The sequence below is a fragment of the Pyrus communis genome, chromosome 15 (assembly GCF_963583255.1).
Source record: "Pyrus communis chromosome 15, drPyrComm1.1, whole genome shotgun sequence".
In the NCBI taxonomy this organism is placed as follows: domain Eukaryota; kingdom Viridiplantae; phylum Streptophyta; class Magnoliopsida; order Rosales; family Rosaceae; genus Pyrus; species Pyrus communis.
In genome coordinates, this window is record NC_084817.1 from 18985406 (window position 1) to 19011644 (window position 26239).

The 26239-nt window shown below is 36.1% G+C and overlaps 4 protein-coding genes across 4 annotated transcripts; 2 read left to right on the forward strand and 2 right to left on the reverse strand.

Annotated features, from left to right (window-relative positions):
* The first annotated feature begins 4831 nt into the window (after nt 1–4831).
* Nucleotides 4832–6086, forward strand: LOC137717736 (protein PHOSPHATE-INDUCED 1-like). The gene has a single exon (XM_068457197.1). It carries the CDS (start codon nt 4935–4937, stop codon nt 5934–5936), a length of 1002 nt encoding a protein of 333 aa, XP_068313298.1. The 5' UTR covers nt 4832–4934; the 3' UTR covers nt 5937–6086.
* A 7118-nt stretch (nt 6087–13204) lies between these two features.
* On the reverse strand, nt 13205–14586 carry LOC137718341 (protein PHOSPHATE-INDUCED 1-like). Its single transcript, XM_068457871.1, has one exon. It carries the CDS (start codon nt 14494–14496, stop codon nt 13495–13497), a length of 1002 nt encoding a protein of 333 aa, XP_068313972.1. The 5' UTR covers nt 14497–14586; the 3' UTR covers nt 13205–13494.
* Nucleotides 14587–22045: 7459 nt separating this feature from the next.
* LOC137718467 (protein PHOSPHATE-INDUCED 1-like) lies at nt 22046–23115 on the reverse strand. Its single transcript, XM_068458023.1, has one exon. It carries the CDS (start codon nt 23052–23054, stop codon nt 22053–22055), a length of 1002 nt encoding a protein of 333 aa, XP_068314124.1. The 5' UTR covers nt 23055–23115; the 3' UTR covers nt 22046–22052.
* A 1750-nt stretch (nt 23116–24865) lies between these two features.
* Nucleotides 24866–25996, forward strand: LOC137718402 (protein PHOSPHATE-INDUCED 1-like). Its single transcript, XM_068457942.1, has one exon. The coding sequence runs from the start codon at nt 24934–24936 to the stop codon at nt 25867–25869; it is 936 nt and encodes a 311-aa protein (XP_068314043.1). The 5' UTR covers nt 24866–24933; the 3' UTR covers nt 25870–25996.
* Nucleotides 25997–26239: the final 243 nt, after the last annotated feature.

Below are 26239 nucleotides of genomic sequence, written 5' to 3' on the forward strand. Positions count from 1 at the left end.
TTTGATCAAATCCAAATCTTTCCTTCACACTTCACCATCCAAATGGAGCTTTATAAAGTGTCCAACATTTATAAGTTATAACCATATGTTTTTTAGACCTGGCTGGTACATGCATAAACAGGTTTTGTTTATTTACCTATGCGGTAAATGTAGCATTACTTTAAAAATTAATATTTTTTTAACATGATATACCTAGAGTAAGAGACCAAAACTCCTCGTTAATGCTTTAGACTTAATCAGAATACCATCCCCTATGATAATCTTGAGAACAAATAAATCTAAAACTGTTATGCACAATAATGTAACCAAGAATAGCTCATATGATCTGTTACCACATTCAAACTGAGAAAACAAGTACCCAGCATAATTACAATTGTTTAATCCTTCATGGTTCAGTCAAAGAACAAATTTATTGTAATTACAGCTCTTTTATTCTACAGAAAAGAAAATTTGCTAAACATGTAGACAACTACAACATGGAGTCCTTCAGAAGACAGACAAAGAGGATCCAGAAAAAAGATATGTAGTGAACAATATATATAAAATAGCTCTCCATGTATAAACATTGCAGTTTACATTCATGGAACCCTTCTGTGTCATAAATTAATTAATTAATCATTTTAATGGGTAGTGTAAATATACAGTTATATATCTGTCTGTTGCAGGGGAGAAACAAATATTTCGTGCTGAAGATCTCTTCCCGTCGCTATCGAACACGATTTATTTATTTTTATTTTTATGCTTTTGCGTCAATCGGGATGTTAGGGCATTGTAGGTGGACGCACTGTCAAAACTCAGAACATTGCATTTCATCATCCTTACAGGTGAAACCAATCAGGGTTTTGGATAAGTAATGTTTTCTTTTGGTATATATTACTCGCAGCTCGTGAATTTAGGTTGTAGCTTATGGAGTATGACGATAGCCAGCTGCTTATTCTAGTTTAACGTGATTCAGATTTGTTTAAACTTTGATATGCTAGCTTAAACCATTTTTTACGCCAGTTTTTAATAAATAAAACAAGGTTATTAGAGCTAGGTTTGTTAATTAATAAGAAACTTTACAAAGGCTCGTATCTCAATACTACCAATTGGTTGATAGTGGTGGAACTTCAATTTTTTTCACGGTATCAGAACAAATTGACTTACTTGTGAAGCTAACGACCACGCATGCTTTATACAAGTAGCAAAATTTTTAAGAAATATCGACTAATATATTAATATCAATTTAAATATTAATTAAAATATAAAGTAGGAGAAGCTCGCCAAGAAACATCAAAGCTACTTTCGAAGCTTCTACAAACTCCAAAATCAACAAATAATGCATCAGTGAGGAAATTTTTTTTAGGGAGCTCCTAAGCTAATTTTTCAATGCTTTCTGAAATTTCACTGGAAAATTGGGAGCCCCTAAAATCTAATGAAATGTTTTTAGGGAGCGCTAAACCCTAATGAAAATTTTCTTGCAAGGTGGGAAAAGTTGACCTTAGATACGACAGTACTGAGAATTTGAATTATATTTTCTCTGTTATATTCCTTGTTGTTTGTACTTTATAACAATGCATGAAACATTGACAATATGACATAAGTTTTTTTAAAAGAAAAAATGCAAAAACATTGTAGTTGAGAGAATTGCTTTTGCTGCCTTTTAATTTCAAAATTACACTACTAAGAAATTGACTAGCAACTATAAAAAAATCTTATGATAAAGATTGCATTGACTTTATTGAAATTATCTCTAGAAATCTCAAATGTGTTAGACATTAGACAAAAGTATCAAAAATTTTAACGAAATTGTCCATATATTAAAATATCTCTGAAATTTTAGAAAGGTATTCAAATTTTTAAACAAAATATTGTAGACCAACTGATGTCACATCCCGGCCCGGGGCGGATCACTTCCCGGACCCGCTCCACTACCGTAACATGATATTGTCCGCTTTGGGCTTACCATTCCCTCACGGTTTTGTTTTTGGGAACTCACGAGCAACTTCCCAGTGGATCACCCATTATGGGATTGCTCAAGCCTCCTTCTCGCTTAACTTCGGAGTTCTTACGGAACCCGAAACCAGTGAGCTCCCAAAAGGCCTCGTGCTAGGTAGGGATGAGAATATGCATATAAGGATCACTCCCCTGGGCGATGTGGGATGTCACAACTGATATTGTTGATAATTGAATTATTACTTAAGCGTTAATCAACGTACTTATTTCCTATTAGTTTAGCTAGCATTACCCTTTCACAAATATCAAAGATATTTGCTTAGGGGTGTGCTATCCAAAAACTCATTTTACTTCTTACACATTCGTTGTTAATTTCTATCATTTGATCTTCTTTAATTTAGTCGATCTAACGATCGCAAATTAAGAGATTATGTATAAAGTAAAAAATGGTGTGTGGATAGTACACACTTTTCATTTCGTTTATCAACATTCCATTTTACAAATATATCAATAGATATTTTATTAATATGTATTTTTACAAACGATGGAATAATATACAATAAATTCATCTAAGCTACATAGAGGAAGAATCAAACAAAGAAAATTAGGTGCAAAACAAATTCTTTAACCAGCTGAGGTACAAGTCACTTACAAATATTTCTATATATAAGGGATACTTAATTCTTTGTGTACACCTATAAACCGAGAGATTTTTCACTATGCGATCTCGTACACTAAGTATAATAATACAATTTATTAAAAATCTTGAAAAATAAATTTAAACTGTTATGAAATTTGATGTACCGAACCGTGTTCATGTCACCATAAAAACTATCTTCTATGAATCAGCCCGAGCAGGTTCTAGACAGTCATTGGCCAGTACGTGTAATTAGCTTGATCCAGCTGGAACCCGAAGGCACTGCTTTAAATTCACACCGCATCTTAATTACCAACTTAAATGCTTATTACTAAGACGAGATAAGCCTTCGCCCAGGTCACCTCACGAGCTTCGTGTAAGACTGGGAGGGCGCGTGTTGTCACGTTTCGCCCCACATCGGATTCCAGCTGACTGCTAGTTGGGTCAGACTCCGCGCTTCCCGATAGACATTCAAGTATGCGTCCAGCCTGGAATCCCAACGTAACGTTTATCTTCAAAGTGAGTTTACAATTCTACCCACCGAATATTCGGGGTCAGTCCGTTTAACCAAGGGTGTGATGGTCAATTAGGTGGTTGTGCAATCTGTAGCTAGGCTGTAAATGTTTTTTGTCTTGTAGTAGGAAAGAGGATTATACTTACTTTCACAAGGGATGGGCCCTACCCCCATACTAACGTTTCTTCCGGTTTAGGCGTTGGCTGTAAAGACACGTTACCTTTTTACCCCAAGAGCAATGACAGATCTCCACTCTCACTGTCTCACTCCCTGCCTCCCCATACACGGCCAGAAATCCAATACTAGATTATTATTGGTTTTTTTAATTATCGCGATTGCCACTTACTATTATGATTTTAATTTAAAGAATTATTATTAACATTTCAAAATTTTCATTTTACATTTTAAACTTTTTATATTTAGAAAGAAAAATACAGTGTATAATAAGATTTTTAGAATGTTAATAATACTTCTCTTAATTTAATAGTAATTTTTTTTTTTGTAAATAGGAGGTAATAAGTTTGATTCTTGTCAAAAACGAATTTAAGCTACATTATTATTAGTTTATTGTAAAGCCTATCTTACTTTCTCACCCATTAATTTAAATAATATTCATTTTTTTTTTAAAATAGTTGTAGTGAGCTTTCTATTACTACATTAAAATAATGGTTTATTCTAAATATAAATGTAAAGTTTTAAATTCGCTTCTTATAAATAAAAATCCAAATATTAATTTATTATAGTTAAGTTATCGTGTATTATTTTGCAATTCTCTGAAATGAACTAACATCTACCAATATAATTTTGTTTAGTATGTCAAAATAATTAAGACAATATCAAATGAAGTAACATCTACCAATATAGTATATACTGAAAAAGGAGGATTGGTTTTTTTTCGTTATATACTTGTATTTTTGCTCGATTAAGGGAAAAAAATGAGAGAACAGTAAGGGCATGTTTGGTAGTGTACTTGAATCCAACTTTTTAAATTCAAAAACAGTTTTCAAGTTTTAAGCTTTAAAAACTTGTTTGGTATGACTATTTTTAAAAACTGAACTTAAAATTAACTCAAAAATATAATTTATTCTTTAAAAACATAAAAAGTGAGTTTTTAGAGTTTTTAAACTTAAACTCACTCATTTTTTTTCTCCCCCTCCTCCCCTCTCACTCCAAATATATCTCTCTCTTTTCTTCTTTCTTTCTCCTCTTTTTTTTTTTTTTTTTTTTTACACCTTTTTCGTCTGCTCCAATCCAATCAAGTTTAAGTTGTAAAATTTAAAAATTTTAAATCGCAAACCAATCAAGTTTTTTAATCTTAAAAAAATTATTTTTAAAAAATATTTTAAAAAATGATAAAAAATTTCAAATAAGATACCAAACAGGTCTTAAGTTTTTAAAATTTGTCCCAAATAAAGGGGTACGATTCGTTGTTGGAGCGTGGAAACAAAAGCATGGTGAAAGCGTGAGGTGAGCAGGTTTGAGATAATAAAGAAACGCGCTTGCGATTATTAGCATTCGGTCACTTTTCCATCCCTACCGCCTGCCCAAACCCCTCAAGTCGTGAATGAGAAGCCATCTTTCTCTCTCTCTCTCTAAACAGTACTCTGTATTTGTATTTACTGTCTCTCTTTCTCAACACCTTCCCACATTCAATATACCCCACCCCCACGACCCCGCACTTTTTCAATTTTTAATCCAAAAATTTGAACCTCCTCCTCACCTCTATATAAACAGCCTGCCCACCCCTCTCATTCCACACCTATATCTCAACCCCTCCCGGCTCCTATCTGAAAAACCTCTCCAAAATCTAATATTTTTTTAGAGAAAAGAAAAAAAGGAAAAGAAAACATGGGTTTGAATTCTAGTCAGTGGCTTATGAAGCTGTTTGTTGTGGCCACCTTGTTCCAAGTTTCATTCGGTTCCAGCAGGTTGTTCCAAGTCTCGTTGGCAACAAGGAAGCTGAGCGAGCTTGTCCAAGACCAAACCCAGCTCCTCAAATACCACAACGGCCCTCTCCTCTCCGGTAAAATTACCATCAACCTCATCTGGTACGGTAACTTTAAGCCCTCCCAGAAAGCCATTGTTTCCGATTTCATCTCCTCCTTGTCCTCCTCCTCCCCTTCCAACACCCCCCAACCCTCCGTCGCCGCCTGGTGGAAGACCACCGAGAAATACTACCACCTCACCTCCAACAAAAAGTCCTCCAACTCCCTCTCCCTCTCTCTGGGGAGACAGATTCTCGACCAAGGCTACTCCCTCGGCAAATCCCTCACCACCAAACAGATTGTCGCATTGGCCGCAAAGGGTGACCAAAAGAATGCCATCAACGTTGTCCTGACATCCGCCGACGTGGCTGTCGATGGCTTCTGTATGAACCGGTGCGGTACCCACGGGTCTGCCTCCGGCTCTTCCAAAACCGGACACATCAAGGGCGCCAAGAACTATAAGTTCGCTTTCATTTGGGTTGGAAACTCGGAGACCCAATGCCCGGGGCAGTGCGCGTGGCCATTCCACCAGCCCATCTATGGACCCCAAAGCCCACCCCTTGTGGCCCCCAACAACGACGTGGGCCTCGACGGCATGGTCATCAACCTGGCTAGCCTTCTGGCCGGGACAGCCACCAACCCATTCGGAAATGGATACTTCCAGGGCCCGGCCGAGGCGCCACTAGAAGCTTCCTCGGCCTGCCCTGGGGTTTACGGGAAGGGAGCTTATCCTGGTTATGCCGGGGACTTGCTGCAGGACCCCACCACCGGTGCCAGCTACAATGCCAATGGTTCTAATGGAAGGAAGTACTTGCTTCCTGCACTATATAATCCTGCAACTTCATCTTGCTTTACTTTGGTTTGAAACATGAGAAGGACTAATGTATAAGCCTAATTAGGTGTTAGATATATTCATTGATTTGTTCAAATTTTCTTTTGGTTATGCGGATTGTAATGATATAAAAATAGCAAATTGCTTCGATTTGCATAAGAAATTATTCTGCCTTCAGTTCTAGCTGATTTTTACGCACTTTTTTTAATATTTTAACATGCTCTTTTTAACGTGTATTAAATTTGTGAGAAATTAAGAAGAACGTGTGCTTGTCTTTGACCTATCTAAATTAATCTAATTAGATTGATGGTTTCTGACAGAGAAAAAAGTTGGGAGTAATGGTCGGTGAGCTTTTGAAAAGCTGAAAACCTCGAACGAGCTTACTAGTTGTGTCTGAGTGTAGAGCTAGAATGGATGTGTGTTTGCCCTTCCACATCTTTTGCCATACCAATTTTCATATCAACCGTTTCGTTTTGCATGATAAAACTTGAATGCTAAAATGAAAAATCTTTAACAAGGTTGCTTTTTTTCTTTTTTTGTGTCAACTAACTAGCACATGGGATAAAATAATGAGCGAGTTCCACATTTCATGCGTAGTTTGATAATTTGTTATTTGATTTTTTTCAATTCATTTAATTCGACGATTGAAAATTGAAAAAATAGTGAGAGATAAAAAAGATGTGTGTATAGCATCATCCTATAATTATAATGAACTATTTGAACATGTAAGAATTAAAAAACATGCCAAGTCAATCGGTTTGAGTGTCTCTTATAGTGACATTATTGATAATTTACAACGGCGTTAATACTCTTATCTTCCTTCCAACACATCATGTGACATGTGAAAAATGAAGCAAAGAGGTAAGTCTAATTTTCAAGGACATGTAATGATGAACATGAGTATTTTAGGTGATCTTATCCACACATATTTTATCATGCTATGTTATACATCTACTCTTTAATAATCATTAGATATGCGCCCCAAAAAGAAGAGTTTTATTTTTAATAAGGATATATGCATACTAAAATATAGAGAATAATTGGTATCGAACTTAACATTCACGATATTCGAATATAAAACCTTTAATTTATAAGTAAAAAAGATTATTACTAGACAGTAATAATACTAAGTGGAAAAAAACAAATATTATTTAAAAATTTTGAGTACTTAAAACCCCCACAATTTTTTAGTGTCATTCCAAATTAGTCTCAACCTTTTTAAATTTTCAAACAAGTACCCAATCTATTAAAAATGTCACGTCCATTAAGCTTCAATTTATTTGTGAATTTGTTTAGTTATATATTTTTAATATATTCATGTCTGTATTATTTAACTGAAAATTAACTCGAGCTTAACTGTTGTTACATTTTCATTAAGTTGAGTATTTATTGGAATGTTTAAAATGATTGAGGTCAATTTAGAATGACACAAGAAAGTTGGGAGGTTTTAGGTGCTTAATCTTTAATTAAACATAGGATAAAGTACAAAAAACTACCTCAATTATTGGGGTCACGACAGTTTCATACCTCATTTTTAAAATTGACAATGTCATACCGCATCTTACGAATTTGTGACAATGTCATACCTCCGTCAATTTTTCTGTTAAATGCTGACGTGGCAAGAGACGGGGACCAATTTCTATTAAAAAATTATTAAAAACTAAAAAAAATATTTAACATTTTTTAAATATTAAAATAATAAATAAAAGGAAAATTTTAAAAAAAAAAGGGTAAAGTACAAAAAACTACCTCAACTATTGGGGTCACGACAGTTTCATACCTCATCTTTTAAAATTGACAATGTCATATCGCATCTTACAAATTTGTGACAATGTCATACCTCTGTCAATTTTTCTGTTAGTTTTTCTGTTAAGTGCTGACGTGGCTTGATTCAGGGCATACTTTCTATTAAAATATTATTAAAAACTAAAAAATAATTATTTAATATTTTTTAAAATATTAAAATAATAATAAAAAGCAGAGAAAAAAAAAACCATCAGTTTGTCCCTCCCCTCCCCCTCCCCCCTCCTCTCTCTTCTCCCCATCTTCATTTTCTTCCCCCCACCTGCAAACCCAAAAAAATAAAAAAAATTTGAAAACCCAACAACCCCCTGTAGAAGAACAAGAAGGAGAAGGAGGAGGAGGAGGAGGAGGAAGAAGAAGAAGAGGAAAAAAAGGAGGAAGGAAAAAAAAAAATCCCCCCTGTTGGCGCGGAAGAAGAAGAAGGGAGAAGGAGAAGGAGGAAGAAGAAGAAGAGGAAAAAAAGGACGAAGGAAATTTTTTTTTTTTTTTTTAAACCATCAACTCCCCTGCGGAAGAAGAAGAAGAGGAAAAAAAAAAAAACTTTTGAAAACCCATCAAACACCAAATCCACCACTTTCATCCATTCTTCACATCCTCTTCCGCACCCATCCTCCACCTTCTCTGCGCACCCATCTTCCTGCCGACGGGATCTAGGTTTTTTTTTTTTTCTGGGTTGCAGGAGGGAGAAGAATGTGGGTGTGGGTGTGGGGGGAAGACAAATTGGATTTTTTTTTTCTTTTGTTGGGATTTGCAGGTGGGGGAAGAAGATGAAGATGAAGATGGGGAGAGGAGAGAGGAGGGAGGAGGGGGGAGGGGAGGGACGAAATGAGGGGTTTTTTTTTTTTTTTTTTTTTTCTGTTTTTTATTATTATTATTTTAATATTTAAAAAATATTAATTAATTGTCTTTTAGTTTTTTATAATTTTTTAATAGAAAGTAGGTCACGAATCAAGTCACGTTAGCACTTAACAGAAAAATTGACAGAGGTATGACATTGTCATAAATTCGTAAGATGCGGTATGACATTGTCAATTTTAAAAGATGAGGTATGAAACTATCGCGATCCCAATAATTGAGGTAGTTTTTTGTACTTTACCCTTTTTTTTTTAATTTTACTTTTATTTATTATTTTAATATTTAAAAAATATTAAATTTTTTTTTTAGTTTTTAATAATTTTTTAATAGAAAGTGGTCCCCGTCTTTTGCCACGTCAGCATTTAACAGAAAAACTAACAGAAAATTTGACGGAGGTATGACATTGTCACAAATTCGTAAGATGCAGTATGACATTGTCAATTTTAAAAGATGAGGTATGAAACTGTCGTGACCCCAATAGTTGAGATAATTTTTTGTACTTTACCCTTAAACATATTAGCGAAGCCAAGGACTGATCTAAATCCAAAGCCAAATTAGGAGTTAGATATATTCATTGATTTGTTCGACTTTGATTTGAAACATCAGTGGGACAAATGTATAAGCCTAATCAGGAGTTATATATATTCATTGATTTGTTCAATTTTCTTTTGGTTGTGAGGATAATAAGGATTGTGCTATCCACATTTTTTTTAACCTTCCACATATTTGTTGGTAATTTTAATCGTTTGATTTTCTTCAATTCATTTGATCCGGCGTCAAAATTTAAGAGATGCGTGTCAAATATAAATGAAATGTCTGAATAGCACCATTGGATTAAATGCAAATTGTTCCCATTTGCATCAGAAAATGTTGTGCCTGCTTGAGCTTTGCCATTTTCTAAAGCAAGCTGATTTTTACATTTTTTTTTTTTTTTTACACTGGTTTTTGATAATTTTTTCATCATTAAATTAAATAAAAATAACGAACTGTATTGGGAATTTGATGATTTCTGGCAAAAGAAAAAAGTTAGATTAATGTTAGGTGAGCTTTTGAAAAGCTGAAAACCTCGAGCGAGCATTACCATTCATGGAAAAGATAAATAAAATAAAGAATCGAGCTTTACCAGCTGTGTCTAATAATTTATAGCTAAGGCAATTGTGTTCCACAATCTTTGTGGCATACCACTCGTTCACATCTAGAGATTTTTCTATGCGAAAAACACAAGGCTCAGTTTACTAATTGTAATAATATAATTGGTTGAAAAAATTTAAAAATATCTTCTAACTAATTGTATTCAGATATTTAGTATATCGGCCATATTTCTGTCACAATGAAAATTTCTCATTCATATCAACCGATTCATTTTACATGTTGATAAAGCATGATTTTGGAAACGTTTTTTCTTTTTTTTTTCTTTTTTCTTTTCCTAAACAAACGATATTATCTACACTAAGAAAATGAGATTGGTTTAACCTCACAATATGCTAGCAGCAATGTGATTCAAATTCGCTTTTGGTTTGAATTGAACCTAAGTCCTCTCATTTACAAGTGAAGAGGAATACCACTAAACTGTAATACTAAATGGCTGATTATTGAATGTCAAATTATTGCAATTGCATTTTTTGTGTGTATTAATACGTGGAATAAAATAAGAAAAATGTTAAGAAAACTCTCTCAAAAGTGCAACACTCCATAGACTATATTTCACCTTACAGTTTAACGTCAATTATCATGCTAACATTATAAAATAGTATGCCAAATAATGAGGCGGCACAGAGTCCATGAAGAGTTTCACTTTTGAGAAAGTCTCCTTAGAGTATCTTCAAAGAAGATGTCAAAATGTCCCAAATCAGCAATAACAATAAGAAAAGACAGCAGTAATATTTTCCAATCGAGAAGCCAAATCTGATGTAGCATGACATGGAATGACATCTTTCTCTTTTGCTGCCAAAGTTGACAGCACTTTCAAAGTTTTTTTTATTTGACAAATTGGGTGGAGGCAAAACTTTAAAACATGTCAAAGTGTCACATGAGCTGTCAAAATTAAATTTATGTTTATATTTGGCATCTCCTTTGTAAATGGTCTTAACATTTATTATAAATAAAGTGAGTTTTGTGTAAGAGAAATACTAAGGGGAGTGAGACTCTCCATGGACTCCCTCACATTTAACAGTTTAACGTTAATTCTCGTGCTAACATTATAAATATTGTGCCAAAAAGTTCCCATAGCATTTTTTGTCAGAAAGTATGGAAAATCTCACCTTTATGAGAGTTCCCATAGCATTTTTCTTTGCAGTATGACTCTAATTTAGTACTCGAACAATTACGATGTCAAAAAACTTGCTAATGAATTTAGACCATCTCCAAAGGAGATGTCAAAAATGTCAGATAGACATATAACAGTAACAAATGACGTATCATTTACTCCAACCGAGATGTCAAATATGACATGGAAAATAAGGCTAAGCTGACATGGACAAAGAGATGTCAAATTTAAAGCTGCCTTCAAATTTGATTTTTACTATTTCCAAAGACATCACACTTGCCTTACCTTAAATGTTAGCATATTTAAGTATTATTTTATTATTTTTAAACTAACAACCAACTTTTTTTTTTTTTTGTTTAAGAAAACATAAATAAAACTATAAATTTTGACATATCGGAAGAAAGGACAATATGTCAAATTACTAAGTTAGCTATTAAATTAAAATTTAATGTTTTAAATTTTACGTTTCTTTTAAAAATGCTCTTGGTCTCCTTATCTAAAAATATTTACATACATTAGTAGTCGGCACATATAAAACATGGGATCTCTGCACAAGAACAAAAGTTAAATGTTAAAGCAGATTTTCTTTCACTTTATAGATTGGGGATAAAGCTGCTCTCTAATCTCTATAGTCTATATGCTGGATACTCATTTTATTTGGCTGGATGGAAACTGGAAAGTGTATGCTATATTATTCCACTTCACCAACTTTGTTATGCCATTCTTGAAAAGCTTTGAAGTGTGTTAAGACCCTCGATTTCATAAAATGATTAAAAGAGTAAAATAGTAAAAGAGTACGGTATCACTCATTGAAATTCATAGGCAATGAGTGCTAATTGTGGGTTAAGTTTATATCACATTAACACTTAACGTCTAATTAAATTGTGAAATTAACGGAGAATTTAAATTTGTGCAATTTAGAAATCACGTAGTGTAAAATACAACAAAATTAAAACCTCTTTCTCATTTTGCAAATGACACCCAAACCCTATGGTGTAAGCAATGAACCCATTATTTTCTAGGGTAAATTACATTTTACCCTCTCAGGTTTGAAGTTGATTTCAATTCTTTACAACATTTTTAAAACATTTCAATTTCATATATTTACTTATCATTTTATTTCAATTTCATACCTCTGTTAGAAAATCTGTTAAGTAAACCGTTAAGTGAGAACGTGGAAAATATAGGATTCCCATTTGTGCTGAAGTGGCTGTCATATTTGTGTCACGTGGTTAAAAACTTAATAAAATATTAAAATAATTATTTAAAGAAAAGTTCAAAAAAAAAAAAAAAAAAAAAAAAAAAAACAGATCCCCACCCCCGCCCACCCTCCCATCCCCCATCCCATATCACCCAATCGGAGTTCTGGTGTAACAGGTCTTGAGCAGACACGACGTCCATGTCTCTGTAAGGGCAGGGTAGAGGTTCTGGATGACCCTGATTGTCCAGTCGGGGTTATCTGGCGGGAGCCGGAAGACTTCGGGAGCGCACTCGTGCTCGTGGCCGATGCAGAAGGGGCCCTGTTGTTGTTGGTCGGAGTTGGGGCTGATGGGGGACTTGGATTTGAAGTCGGAAGGTCGCTTGGCTCTGGCGGGTGAGAATATCAGCCACCGCTTCATCACCGAGTCTTTCCTCAGTTGCGGGGTTCGAGCTGCTGAATCTGATGCCATTGCCTTCCCTTCATGTCAGTTAGATGCCATTGCGAGTGATAGGGGATGGGGAATGGGGGAAGGGGTGGGTGATGGGGGGTGGGAAGGTGGGCACCGGTGGGGATCATGGGAAGAAGCGGATCTTTTTTTTTTAAACTTTTCTTTAAATAATTATTTTAATATTTTAAATATTTTATTAAGTTTTTAACCACGTGGCATAAATGTGATAACTATGTCAGCATAAATGTAGATCTTATATTTGCCACATCATCACTTAACAGTTTACTTAACAGATTTTCTAACAGATTATGAAATTGAAATAAAATGACAATTAAATGTATAAAATTGAAATGTTTTAAAAATATTTTAAAGAATTAAAATCGACTTCAAACCTGAAAGGAGTAAAATATAATTTATCCTATTTTTTAATTCAACTAACAAAGTCAAGGGGGAAGCTACAAGGGGCTAGGGTAGTCCCAAGCTTGTCCTGACTTCTGTGAAAGGTGTATGAAATCCACTCGCGACCCCTAACAATGTGGTTAGACTTTTTTTATTTTAAATTTATGCGGTTGTTTAATGAATCGGTGAGTTTGGTGGTGAGGGATTTTTAATAAAAAAAGAGAGGTGCAATTTTGATTAAAAAAAAGCAACCACCCTACTGTTTCTATTCTCTCAGCCATATGTTGACATTTTACGAGTTCAATTTTACAAATGTATACAGATTTGTGAAAGGACTCCCTTCACTCAGAATTCTAACTTCGCCTAATTCCAGTAATAATCCCGTTGGGGCTTTCAAGTTTGGAAAGCCACAGCTCGAACAAGAATAAAGAGAGGTACATCATTTTACTCAAAAGTCTGAAAAAATGCTCATTGAAATTATGAATGCAAATCGAAATAATTTGCTGTCTTTAATTTATAACCCTCATAACCAAAAATAAATTGAACAAATTAATCAATGAATTTATCTAACACCTACATAGGCTGCGTAAACATTAATCAGTACTAATTAATCCAGCCACTAAACCAAAGTGGAACAAGATGAAGTTGCAGGATTATACAGTGCAGGAAGCAAGTACTTCCTTCCGTTAGAACCATTGGCATTGTAGCTGGCTCCGGTGGTGGGGTCCTGCAGCAAGTCCCCGGCATAACCAGGATAAGCTCCCTTCCCGTAAACCCCAGGGCAGGCCGAGGAAGCTTCTAGTGGTGCCTCGGCCGGGCCCTGGAAGTATCCATTTCCGAATGGATTGGTAGCTGTCCCGGCCAGGAGGCTAGCGAGGTTGATGACCATGCCGTCGAGACCCACGTCGTTGTTAGGGGCTACAAGGGGTGGGCTCTGGGGTCCATAGATGGGCTGGTGGAATGGCCACGCGCACTGCCCCGGGCATTGGGTTTCCGAGTTTCCGACCCAAATGTAAGCGAACTTGGAGTTCTTGCTGCCCTTTGTGTGTCCGGTTTTGGAAGAGCCGGAGGCAGATCCGTGGGTCCCGCACCGGTTCATACAGAAGCCATCGACAACCACGTCGGCGGATGTCAGGACAACGTTGATGGCGTTTTTCTGGTCGCCCTTTGCGGCCAATGCGACAATCTGTTTGGTGGTGAGGGATTTGCCGACGGAGTAGCCTTGGTCGAGAATCTGTCTCCCCAGAGAGAGGGAGAGGGAGTTGGAGGACTTTTTGTTGGAGGTGAGGTGGTAGTATTTCTCGGTGGTCTTCCACCAGGCGGCGACGGAGGGTTGGGGGGTTTTGGAAGGGGAGGAGGAGGACAAGGAGGAGATGAAATCGGAAACAATGGCTTTCTGGGACGGCTTGAAGTTACCGTACCAGATGAGGTTGATGGTAATTTTGCCGGAGAGGAGAGGGCCGTTGTGGTATTTGAGGAGCTGGGTTTGGTCTTGGACAAGCTCGCTCAGCTTCCTTGTTGCCAATGAGACTTGGAACAACCTGCTGGAACCAAATGAAACTTGGAACAAGGTGGCCACAACAAACAGCTTCATAAGCCATTGACTAGAACTCAAACCCATTTTTTTCTGAAAAAATAGATTTAGATTTGGGAGGTTTTTTATGTTAAAAGTTGGGAGGGAATGAGATGTTGGGGTGTGGAATGAGGGTGGGGTGGGGAGGGTGTTTATATAGATGTGAGGACTGAAAGGAGAAAGTTGAGATTGGGGAAGGAGTGGTGGTGCAGTGGCTCTATGACCGCATCTAGATTTACGAGATGACAGTGTTGAGCCAGCTAAGTGAGTTAGGACAAATAAGACAGCCAATGAGGATGAGAATTGAGTGCGACAAAAGAGAGCTCTTACTGTCAACTGTCAAGTTTTCTTTTTCCACTCTTTTAGATTTAAAAGAGAACTCTTCATAGGAAAGCTGTCATGTTGAAAATAGGATGAATGTATAATCACTTTTACGTATGTCTACAATAGGAGGCTTTTAAATTTTTATTATTATTTTTTTTTTCAAATTCGAAACTACTTGTAGAGCTCATACCGTATCGAACTTCAACAATTTGAATTGTCTATGTTTTTAAGTTGGATCTTATAATTTTTTGCAAAATATTAGCCAATCGAAAATATTTAAGACATTTAATTAAGTTTAAAGAAATTGACTAACACTTTGTTTCATAAAAAAAGAAAAAATTTCATCGTGATAGTTAAATAGGCAAATAGTTTCCAACAAAATTAAATTTTTGCAAAGATTAGCTATGAATCAAGACTTGCAAATTAAATAGTTCGGATAGTTAAAGTTCAACATGAAATGGGCCATGCAACTAGTCCCTATTTTTACCCAAAATGAGAACCCCTGAATAAAGGGCTGTGTCAACAAATGTTGAGCAAACATATGTACATTTGCTTGTAAGTCTTGCCGAGTTATATCGACGTACAATGTCGAGACATATTGAATAGACATTCCATCGAACATTTTTGGTGAACAATCTTAGGTTCGGTACAAGACAATCAAAGCATCCCCTAATGACCATCTCAAATGTGTTTTCTATCCTTCGGAAGGTCTCAGAACTATTTTGGCTTCGTAATGAATCTTCTCTAGCATGAGAAGTATATATGTTTGACGTATATATCTTGTGAAGTAAATTTCCCATCCCATCGGGATATTCTTGCATTCGCTTGATGGAAAGTATTGTAGGAAGAATATTCATCTCTGTACAAAAAAGAAAAATCTTATTTAATACAAAATGTATCCATAGTATTCCTAAATTCATATTTCCTTCCTAAACATTACCATATAATATTCCTTTATTCGGTTTCTTTGTCCCTCCATTTGTCTAATTTTAAAAGGTGGGGACTTAACATCGTTTTGGATCCATTTTTGACCAGCTGCACCCGTTTAATAGCTGTCGAGACTTTTTGCATTTAGTTGCCGGACAAAAAACATTAACAATTTAGTCACACCCTCCGCCACATAAAGTCCACCATACCCTTGAAATAAGGGTATACACATAAAAAGCAAACAAAACGGACGCGTTTTTGTCCGGGACAGCCGCCAACCCATTCGGAGGTGGATACTTCCAGGGCCCGGCCGAGGCACCACTAGAAGCTTCCTCTGCCAGCCCTGGGGTTTACGGGAAGGGAGCTTATCCTGGTTATGCCGGGGACTTGCTGCAGGACCCCACCACCGGTGCCAGCTACAATGCCAATGGTTCTAATGGAAGGAAGTACTTGCTTCCTGCACTATATAATCCTGCAACTTCATCTTGCTTTACTTTGGTTTGAAACATGAGAAGGACTAATGTATAAGCCTAATTAGGTGTTAGATATATTCATTGATTTGTTCAAATTTTCTTTTGGTTATGCGGATTGTAATGATATAAAAATAGCAAATTGCTTCGATTTGCATAAGAAATTTTGTGCCTTCAGTTCTAGTTGATTTTTACGCACTTTTTTAATATTTTAACATGCTATTTTTAACATGTCTTAAATTTGTGAGAAATTAAGAATAACGCGTGCTTGTCTTTTTACCTATCTAAATTAATCTAATTAGATTGATGGTTTCCGGCAGAGAAAAGTAGGTGAGCTTTTGAAAAGCTGAAAACCTCGAACGAGCTTACTAGTTTTGTCGGAGTGTAGAGCTTGAATGAATGTGTGTTTGCCCTTCAACATCTTTTGCCATGCCACTTTTCATACCAACGGTTTCGTTTTGCATGATAAAACTTGAATGCTAAAATGAAAAATCTTTAACAAGGTTTCTTTTTTTCCTTTTTTGTGTCAACTAACTAGCACATGTGATAAAATAACGAGTTCCACATTTTATGGGTAGTTTGATAATTTGTTATTTGATTTTTTTCAATTAATTTAATTTGACGATTAAAAATTAAAAAAAGATAAGAGGTAAAAAAATTGTGTGTATAACATCATCCTATAATTATAATGAACTATTTGAACATGTAAGAATTAAAAAACATGCCAAGTCCATCGGTTTGAGTGTCTCTTATAGTGACATTATCGATAATTTACAACGGCGTTAATACTCTTATCTTCCTTCAAACACATCATGTGACGTGTGAAAAATGAAGCAAAGAGGTAAGTCTAATTTTCAAGGACATGTAATGATGAACATGAGTATATTAGGTGATCTTATCCTCACATATTTTATCATGCTATGTTATACATCTACTCTTTAATAATCATTAGATATGCGCCCCAAAAAGAAGAGTTTTATTTTTAATAAGGATATATTCATACTAAAATATGGAGAATAATTGGTATCGAACTTATCATTCATGATATTTGAATATAAAACCTTTAATTTATAAGTAAAAAAGATTATTACTAGACAGTAATAATACTAAGTGGAAAAAAACAAATATTATTTAAAAAATTTGAGTACTTAAAACCCCCATAATTTTTTAGTGTCATTCCAAATTAGTCTCAATCTTTTTAAATTTTCAAAAAGTACCCAATCTATTAAAAATGTCACGCCCATTAAGCTTCAATTTATTTGTGAATTTGTTTAGTTATATATTTTTAATATATTCATGTCTGTATTATTTAACTGAAAATTAACTGGAGCTTAACTGTTGTTACATTTTCATTAAGTTGAGTATTTATTGGAATGTTTAAAATGATGGAGGTAAATTTAGAATGACACAAGAAAGTTGGGAGGTTTTAGGTGCTTAATCTTTAATTAAACATATTAGCGAAGCCAAGGACTGATCTAAATCCAAAGCCAAATTAGGAGTTAGATATATTCATTGATTTGTTCGACTTTGATTTGAAACATCAGTGGGACTAATGTATAAGCCTAATCAGGAGTTAAATATATTCATTGATTTGTTCAATTTTCTTTTGGTTGCGAGGATAATAAGGATTGTGCTATCCACATTTTTTTTTAACCTTCCACATATTTGTTGGTAATTTTAATCGTTTGATTTTCTTCAATTCATTTGATCCGGCATCAAAATTTAAGAGATGTGTGTAAAATATAAATGAAATGTCTGAATAGCACCATTGGATTAAATGCAAATTGTTCCCATTTGCATCAGAAAATGTTGTGCCTGCTTGAGCTTTGCCATTTTCTAAAGCAAGCTGATTTTTACTTTTTTTTTTTTTTTTTTTTTTTTTTACACTGGTTTTTGATAATTTTTTCATCATTAAATTAAATAAAAATAACGAACTGTATTGGGAATTTGATGATTTCTGGCAGAAGAAAAAAGTTAGATTAATGTTAGGTGAGCTTTTGAAAAGCTGAAAACCTCGAGCGAGCATTACCATTCATGGAAAAGATAAATAAAATAAAGAATCGAGCTTTACCAGCTGTGTCTAATAATTTATAGCTAAGGCAATTCGCAATTGTGTTCCACAATCTTTGTGGCATACCACTTGTTCACATTTAGAGATTTTTCTATGCGAAAAACACAAGGCTCAGTTTACTAATTGTAATAATACAATTGGTTGAAAAAATTTTAAAATATCTTCTAACTAATTGTATTCAGATATTTAGTATATCGGCCATATTTCTGTCACATTGAAAATTTCTCATTCAAATCAACCAATTCATTTTACACGTTGATAAAGCATGATTTTGGAAACGTTTTTTTCTTTTTTTTTTTCCCTAAACAAATGATACTATCTACACTAAGAAAATAAGATTGGTTTAACCTCACAATAGGCTAGCAGCAATGTAATTCAAATTCGTTTTTGGTTTGAATTGAACCTAAGTCCTCTGATTTACAAGCGAAGAGGAATACCACTAAACTATAATACTAAATGACTGATTATTGAATGTCAAATTATTGCAATTGCATTTTTTGTGTGTATTAATACGTGGAATAAAATAAGAAAAATGTTACGGAAACTTTCTCAATAGTGCAACACTCCATAGACCATATTTTACCTTACAGTTTAACGTCAATTATCATGCTAACATTATAAAACATTATGTCAAAATATGAGACGGTACAGAGTCCATGAAGAGTTTCACTTTTGAGAAAGTCTTCTTAGAGTATCTCTAAAGAAGATGTCAAAATGTCCCAAATCAGCAATAACAGTAAGAAAGGACAGCAATAATGTTTTCCAACTGAGAAGCCAAATCTGATGTAGCGTGACATGAAATGACATATGTCCCTTTTGCTGCCAAAGTTGATAGCACTTTCAAATTTTTTTAATAATTGACATATTGGGTGGAGGCAAAACTTTAAAACATGTCAAAGTGTCACATGAGCTGTCAAAATTAAATTTTATGTTTATATTTGGCATCTCCTTTGGAGATGGTCTTAACATTTATTATAAAATAAAGTGATTTTTGTGTAAGAGAAATACTAAGGGGAGTGAGACTCTCCATGGACTCCCTCGCATTTAACAATTTAACGTTAATTCTCGTGCTGACATTATAAATATTGTGCCAAAAACAAGAGATGTCAAAAAGTATGGAAAATCTCACCTTTAACTTTAAGAGAGTTCCCATAGCATTTTTTGTCAGAAAGTATGGAAAATCTCACATTTAAGAGAGTTCCCAGAGCATTTTTCTTTGCAGTATGACTCTAATTTAGTACTCGAACAGTTACGATGTAAAAAAACTTCCTAATGGATTTAGACCATCTCCAAAGAAGATGTCAAAAATGTCAGATAGGCATATAACAGTAATAAATGACGTATCATTTACACCAATCAAGATGTCAAATATGACATGAAAAATAAGGCTAAGCTGACATGGACAAAGAGATGTCAAATTTGAAGCTGCCTTCAAATTTGATTTTTACTATTTCCAAAGACATCCCACTTGCCTTACCTTAAATGCTAACATATTTAAGTATTATTTTATTATTTTTAAACTAACAACCAACTTTTATTATTTTTGTTTAAAAAAACATAAATAAAACTATAAATTTTGACATATCGGAAAAAATGATAATATATCAAATTACTAAGTTAGCTATTAAATTAAAATTTGATGTTTTAAATTTTACGCTTCTTTTAAAGATGCTCTTGGTCTCCTTATCTAAAAATGTTTACCTACATTAGCAGTCGGCACATATAAAACATGGGATCTCTGCACAAGAACAAAAGTTAAATGTTAAAGCAGATTTTCTTTCACTTTATAGATTGCTGGATACACTCATTTTATCTGGCTGGATGGAAACTGGAAAGTGTATGCTATATTATTGCACTTCACCCACTTTGTTATGCCATTCTTGAAAAATTTGTAAGTGTGTTAAGACTCTCGATTTCATAAAATGATTAAAAGAGTAAAATAGTAAAAGAGTACGGTATCAATCATTGAAATTCAGAGGCAATGAGTGCTAATTGCAGGTTAAGTCTCTATCACATTAATACTTAACGTCTAATTAAATTGTGAAAATTAATGAAGAATTTAAATTTGTGCAATTTAGAAACCACGTAGTGTAAAATACAACAAAATTAAAACCTCTTTGTTCATTTTGCAAATGACTCCCAAACCCTATGGTGTAAGCAATCAACCCATTATTTTTTAAGGTAAATTACATTTTACTCGTTCAGATTTAAAGTTGATTTCAATTCCTTACAACATCTTTAAAACATTTCAATTTCATACATCTGTTAGAAAATTTGTTAAGTAAACCATTAAGTGAGAACGTGGAAAATATAGGGTCCCCATTTATGTCGAAGTGGTTGCCACATTTGTGCCATGTGGCTAAAAACTTAATAAAATATTTAAAATACTAAAATAATATTTAAAAAAAAGTTCACAAAAAAAAAAAAAAAAAAACAAGATCCCCTTCTTCCCCAAATCCCCACCCCCGCCCGCCCTCCCTCCCACACCCACCCCGCCCCCATCCCATGTCACCCAATCGGAGTTCTGGTGTAACAGGTCTTGAGCAGAGACGACGTCCATGTCTCTGCTAAGGGCAGGGTAGAGGTTCTGGATGACCCTGATTGTCCAGTCGGGGTTATCTGGTGGGACCCGGAAGACTTCGGGAGTGCACTCGTGCTCGTGGCCGATGCAGAAGGGGCACTGTTGTTGTTGGTCGGAGTTGGGGCTGATGGGGGACTTGGATTTGAAGTCGAAAGGTCGCTTGGCTCTGGCAGGTGAGAATATCACCCACCGCTTCGTCACCAAGTCTTTCCTCAATTGCAGGGTTCGAGCTGCTGAATCTGATGCCATTGCCTTCCCTTCATGTCAGTTAGACGCCATTGCGAGTGATAGGGGATGGGGAATGGGGGAAGGGGTGGGTGATGGGGGGTGGGAGGGTGGGCACTGGTGGGGATCTGGGGAAGAAGCGGATTTGTGTTTTTTTTTTTTTTTTTTTAACTTTTAAATAATTACTTTAATATTTTAAATATTTTATTAAGTTTTTATTCATGTGGCACAAATGTAACATCTATGTCAGCATAAATGCGGACCCTATATTTATTACGTCATCACTTAACGGTTTACTTAACAAATTTTTTAACATATGTATGAAATTAAAATAAAATAATAAGTAAATGTATAAAATTGAAATATTTTAAAAATATTTTAAGGAATTAAAATCGATTGAGAGAGTAAAATGTAATTTATCTTATTTTTTAATTCAACTAACAAAGTCAAGGGGAAGCTACAAGGGGCTAGGGTAGTCCCAAGCTTGTCCTGACTTCTGTGAAAGGTGTATGAAATCCACTCGCGACCCCAAACAATGTGGTTAGACTTTTTTGATTTTAAATTTATGTGGTTGTTTAATGAATCGGTGAGTTTGGTGGTGAGGGATTTAAAAAAAAAAAAAAGAGGTGCAATTTTGATTAAAAAAAAGCAACCACCCTACTGTTTCTATTCTCTCAGCCATATGTTGACATTTTACGAGTTCAATTTTACAAATGTATACAGATATGTGAAAGGACTCCCTTCACTCAGAATTCTAACTTCGCCTAATTCCAGTAATAATCCCGTTGGGGCTTTCAAGTTTGGAAAGCCACAGCTCGAACAAGAATAAAGAGAGGTACATCATTTTACTCAAAAGTCTGAAAAAATGCTCATTGAAATTATGAATGCAAATCGAAATAATTTGCTGTCTTTAATTTATAACCCTCATAACCAAAAATAAATTGAACAAATTAATCAATGAATTTATCTAACACCTACATAGGCTGCGTATACATTAATCCAGCCACTAAACCAAAGTGGAACAAGATGAAGTTGCAGGATTATACAGTGCAGGAAGCAAGTACTTCCTTCCGTTAGAACCATTGGCATTGTAGCTGGCTCCGGTGGTGGGGTCCTGCAGCAAGTCCCCGGCATAACCAGGATAAGCTCCCTTCCCGTAAACCCCAGGGCAGGCCGAGGAAGCTTCTAGTGGTGCCTCGGCCGGGCCCTGGAAGTATCCATTTCCGAATGGATTGGTGGCTGTCCCGGCCAGGAGGCTAGCGAGGTTGATGACCATGCCGTCGAGGCCCACGTCGTTGTTGGGGGCTACAAGGGGTGGGCTCTGGGGTCCATAGATGGGCTGGTGGAATGGCCACGCGCACTGCCCCGGGCATTGGGTTTCCGAGTTTCCGACCCAAATGTAAGCGAACTTTGAGTTCTTGCTGCCCTTGGTGTGTCCGGTTTTGGAAGAGCCGGAGGCAGATCCGTGGGTCCCGCACCGGTTCATACAGAAGCCATCGACAACCACGTCGGCGGATGTCAGGACAACGTTGATGGCGTTTTTCTGGTCGCCCTTTGCGGCCAATGCGACAATCTGTTTGGTGGTGAGGGATTTGCCGACGGAGTAGCCTTGGTCGAGAATCTGTCTCCCCAGAGAGAGGGAGAGGGAGTTGGAGGACTTTTTGTTGGAGGTGAGGTGGTAGTATTTCTCGGTGGTCTTCCACCAGGCGGCGACGGAGGGTTGGGGGTTTTTGGAAGGGGAGGAGGAGGACAAGGAGGAGATGAAATCGGAAACAATGGCTTTCTGGGACGGCTTGAAGTTACCGTACCAGATGAGGTTGATGGTAATTTTGCCGGAGAGGAGAGGGCCGTTGTGGTATTTGAGGAGCTGGGTTTGGTCTTGGACAAGCTCGCTCAGCTTCCTTGTTGCCAATGAGACTTGGAACAACCTGCTGGAACCAAATGAAACTTGGAACAAGGTGGCCACAACAAACAGCTTCATAAGCCATTGACTAGAATTCAAACCCATTTTTTTCTGAAAAAATTGATTTAGATTTGGGAAGGTTTTTTATGTTAAAAGTTGGGAGCGAATGAGATGTAGGGGTGTGGAATGAGAGTGGGGTGGGGAGGGTGTTTATATAGATGTGAGGACTGAAAGGAGAAGGTTGATAAGAAAGTTGAGATTGGGTTGCGGAAGGAGTGGTGGTGCAGTGGCTTTATGACCGCATCTAGATTTACGAGATGACAGTGCTGAGCCAGCTAAGTGAATTAGGACAAATAAGACAGCCAATGAGGATGAGAATTGAGTGCGACAAAAGAGAGCTCTTACTGTCAACTGTCAAGTTTTCTTTTTCCACTCTTTTAATTTGATAGATTAGATTTAAATGGTCCAATAGGACAGCTGAATGTATAATCATTTTTACGTATGTCTACAATAGGAGGCCTTAAAATTTTTATTATTATTATTTTTTTCAAATTCGAAACTCCTTGTAGAGCTCATATTGTATCGAATTTCAATAATTTGAATCGTTTATTTTTTTTAATTGGATTTCATAGATCTTTGCAAAATATTAGCCAATCGAAAATATTTAAGACATTTAATTGAGTTTAAAGAAATTAACTAACACTTTGTTTAATAAAATAAATAAATAAATTTCATCGTGATAGTTAAATAGGTAAATAGTTTCCAACAAAATTAAATTTTTGCAAAAATTAGCTATGAATCGAGACTTGCAAATTAAATAGTTCAGATATTTGAAATTCAACGTAGAGTGGGCCATGCAACTAGTCCCTATTTTTACCCAAAATGAGAACCCCTGAATAAAGAGCCTGTGTCAACAAATGTTGAGCAAACATATGTACATTTGCTTATAAGTCTTGTCGAGTTATATCGACGCACGATGTCGAGATATATTGAATAGACATTCCATCGAACATTTTTGGTGGACAATCTTAGGTTCGGTACAAGACAATCAAAGCATCCCCTAATGACCATCTCAAATGTGTTTTCTATCCTTCGGAAGGTCTCAGAACTATTTTGGCTTCGTAATGAATCTTCTCTAGCATGAGAAGAGAGATAAGCCCTAAGAAGTATATATGTTTGACGTATATATCTTGTGAAGTAAATTTCCCATCCCATCGGGATATTCTTTCATTCACTTGATGGAAAGTATTGTAGGAAGAATATTCATCTCTGTACAAAAAAGAAAAATCTTATTTAATACAAAATGTATCCATAGTATTCCTAAATTCATATTTCCTCCCTAAACATTACCATATAATATTCCTTTATTCGGTTTCTTTGTCCCTCCATTTGTTTAATTTTAAAAGGTGGGGACTTAACGTCGTTTTGGATCCATTTTTGACCAGCTGCACCCGTTTAATAGCTGTCGCGACTTTTTGCATTTAGTTGCCGGACAAAAAACATTAACAATTTAGTCACACCCTCCGCCACATAAAGTCCACCATACCCTTGAAATAAGGGTATACACATAAAAAGCAAACAAAACGGACGCGTTTTTGTCCTCGTCCACCCTGACAGCGAGAGGAGTGAGCCCAAAACTTTGTCTTCTTCATCTACATTATTGTAATGTCTTTTTATTTGTCCTTAATTCCTTAGCTGGCTCAACACTGTCCTTAATCATAAATCTCCAGATACTTTCCTTCCACGAACCCAAAATTTTAAAATACGCAACGCGTTGTCCTGCTAGCCTCTCACTCTGCCCCTTTTACTATCTTTCTTTTTACTTTTCAGTCAATATCCTTCGCCTCCTTCCATGCACTTTCTTCCTACCCAACTCTTCAGCCCCATATATTAACTCCCCCCTCCACAAGATCTTCAGCTCCAGTAAGATCCCAAGAACCAAATTTAATCACATTTTTTTTAGGAAAAAAAAAAGAAAAAAACCATGGCAGCTTTTGCAATTTTGAAACTAGCCCTTGTATTTTCTTTGTTTCATTTCAGCTCAGCAGCTAGGAACCTTGCTGAAACTTCGGACCAAAACCAAATGCAATTCCAGTACCACAACGGCCCTCTTCTCACCGGAACATTCTCCGTCAACTTGATCTGGTACGGCCGCTTCACCCCCTCCCAGCGTGCAATCGTTTCCGATTTTCTCACCTCCCTATCCAAACCCACCTCCGACCAACCGTCCGTCGCCACATGGTGGAAGTCCATAGAGAAATACTACCACCTCTCGAAAAAGCCCACTTCATCTCTCGCCCTGTCTCTGGGAACCCAAGTTCTTGATGAGAATTACTCTCTAGGAAAATCCCTCACTTCCCGCCAGATCCAACAGCTGGCCTCAAAGGGCGCCCAAAACTACGGGATCAATGTCGTTTTGACAGCGTCTGATGTCCTTGTCGATGGGTTTTGCATGAACTCGTGCGGGACCCACGGATCATCCAACGGCGGCAGTCAAATCAGAGGATCAAAAACCAAGTTTACTTACATTTGGGTCGGAAACTCTGAGACCCAATGCCCAGGGCAATGCGCGTGGCCGTTCCACCAGCCCATCTATGGACCCCAGAGCCCACCTCTCGTGGCCCCCAACAACGACGTGGGCCTGGACGGCATGGTGATCAACCTGGCTAGTCTTATGGCGGGGACCGTGACCAACCCCTTCGGAAATGGCTACTTCCAGGGTCCGAAGGAGGCTCCTTTGGAAGCTGCTTCCGCTTGCCCCGGGGTCTACGGCAAAGGGTCCTATCCTGGTTACGCTGGGGACCTACTGGTGGACCCCACAACCGGAGCTAGCTACAATGCTCATGGATCTAATGGGAAGAAGTACTTGCTTCCTGCTTTGTACGACCCTTCGACTTCCGCTTGTTCTACTTTGGTTTAGAGGAAATACGAATTAATATTAGGGTATATTTACAATAGTAGAGGGAGTATAAACATTAGGGAGCTGTATTTTGGTATTTAAATATTTTTTAATTCTTTTGTATCACATTAAAAAATAATAAAACTACATTTTTACACTATAAAATTAATTTGGGTACTCTTCACTTTACTCTTTATTTATCCTTATCATTAAAACTCAAAATTTTCAAACATTTTTCATTAATTTTCTTTTAATCCTTATCTGCATGGTATTGTTTTGTTATGTTTAGTTATCTTGGGGTATGTCCCAAAGTCTACCACAAAAATTAATTCTAATGGCAAACGTGGCAAAATACATATAAAGTTAATCTACACCTCAAAAGAGGTGGACA

What these genes read in the sequence shown, in the direction of transcription:
- LOC137718341 (XM_068457871.1), bottom strand. Translation starts at nt 14,496, where the DNA reads ATGGGTTTGAGTTCTAGTCAATGGCTTATGAAGCTGTTTGTTGTGGCC.
- LOC137718467 (XM_068458023.1), bottom strand. Translation starts at nt 23,054, where the DNA reads ATGGGTTTGAATTCTAGTCAATGGCTTATGAAGCTGTTTGTTGTGGCC.
- LOC137717736 (XM_068457197.1), top strand. Translation starts at nt 4,935, where the DNA reads ATGGGTTTGAATTCTAGTCAGTGGCTTATGAAGCTGTTTGTTGTGGCC.
- LOC137718402 (XM_068457942.1), top strand. Translation starts at nt 24,934, where the DNA reads ATGGCAGCTTTTGCAATTTTGAAACTAGCCCTTGTATTTTCTTTGTTT.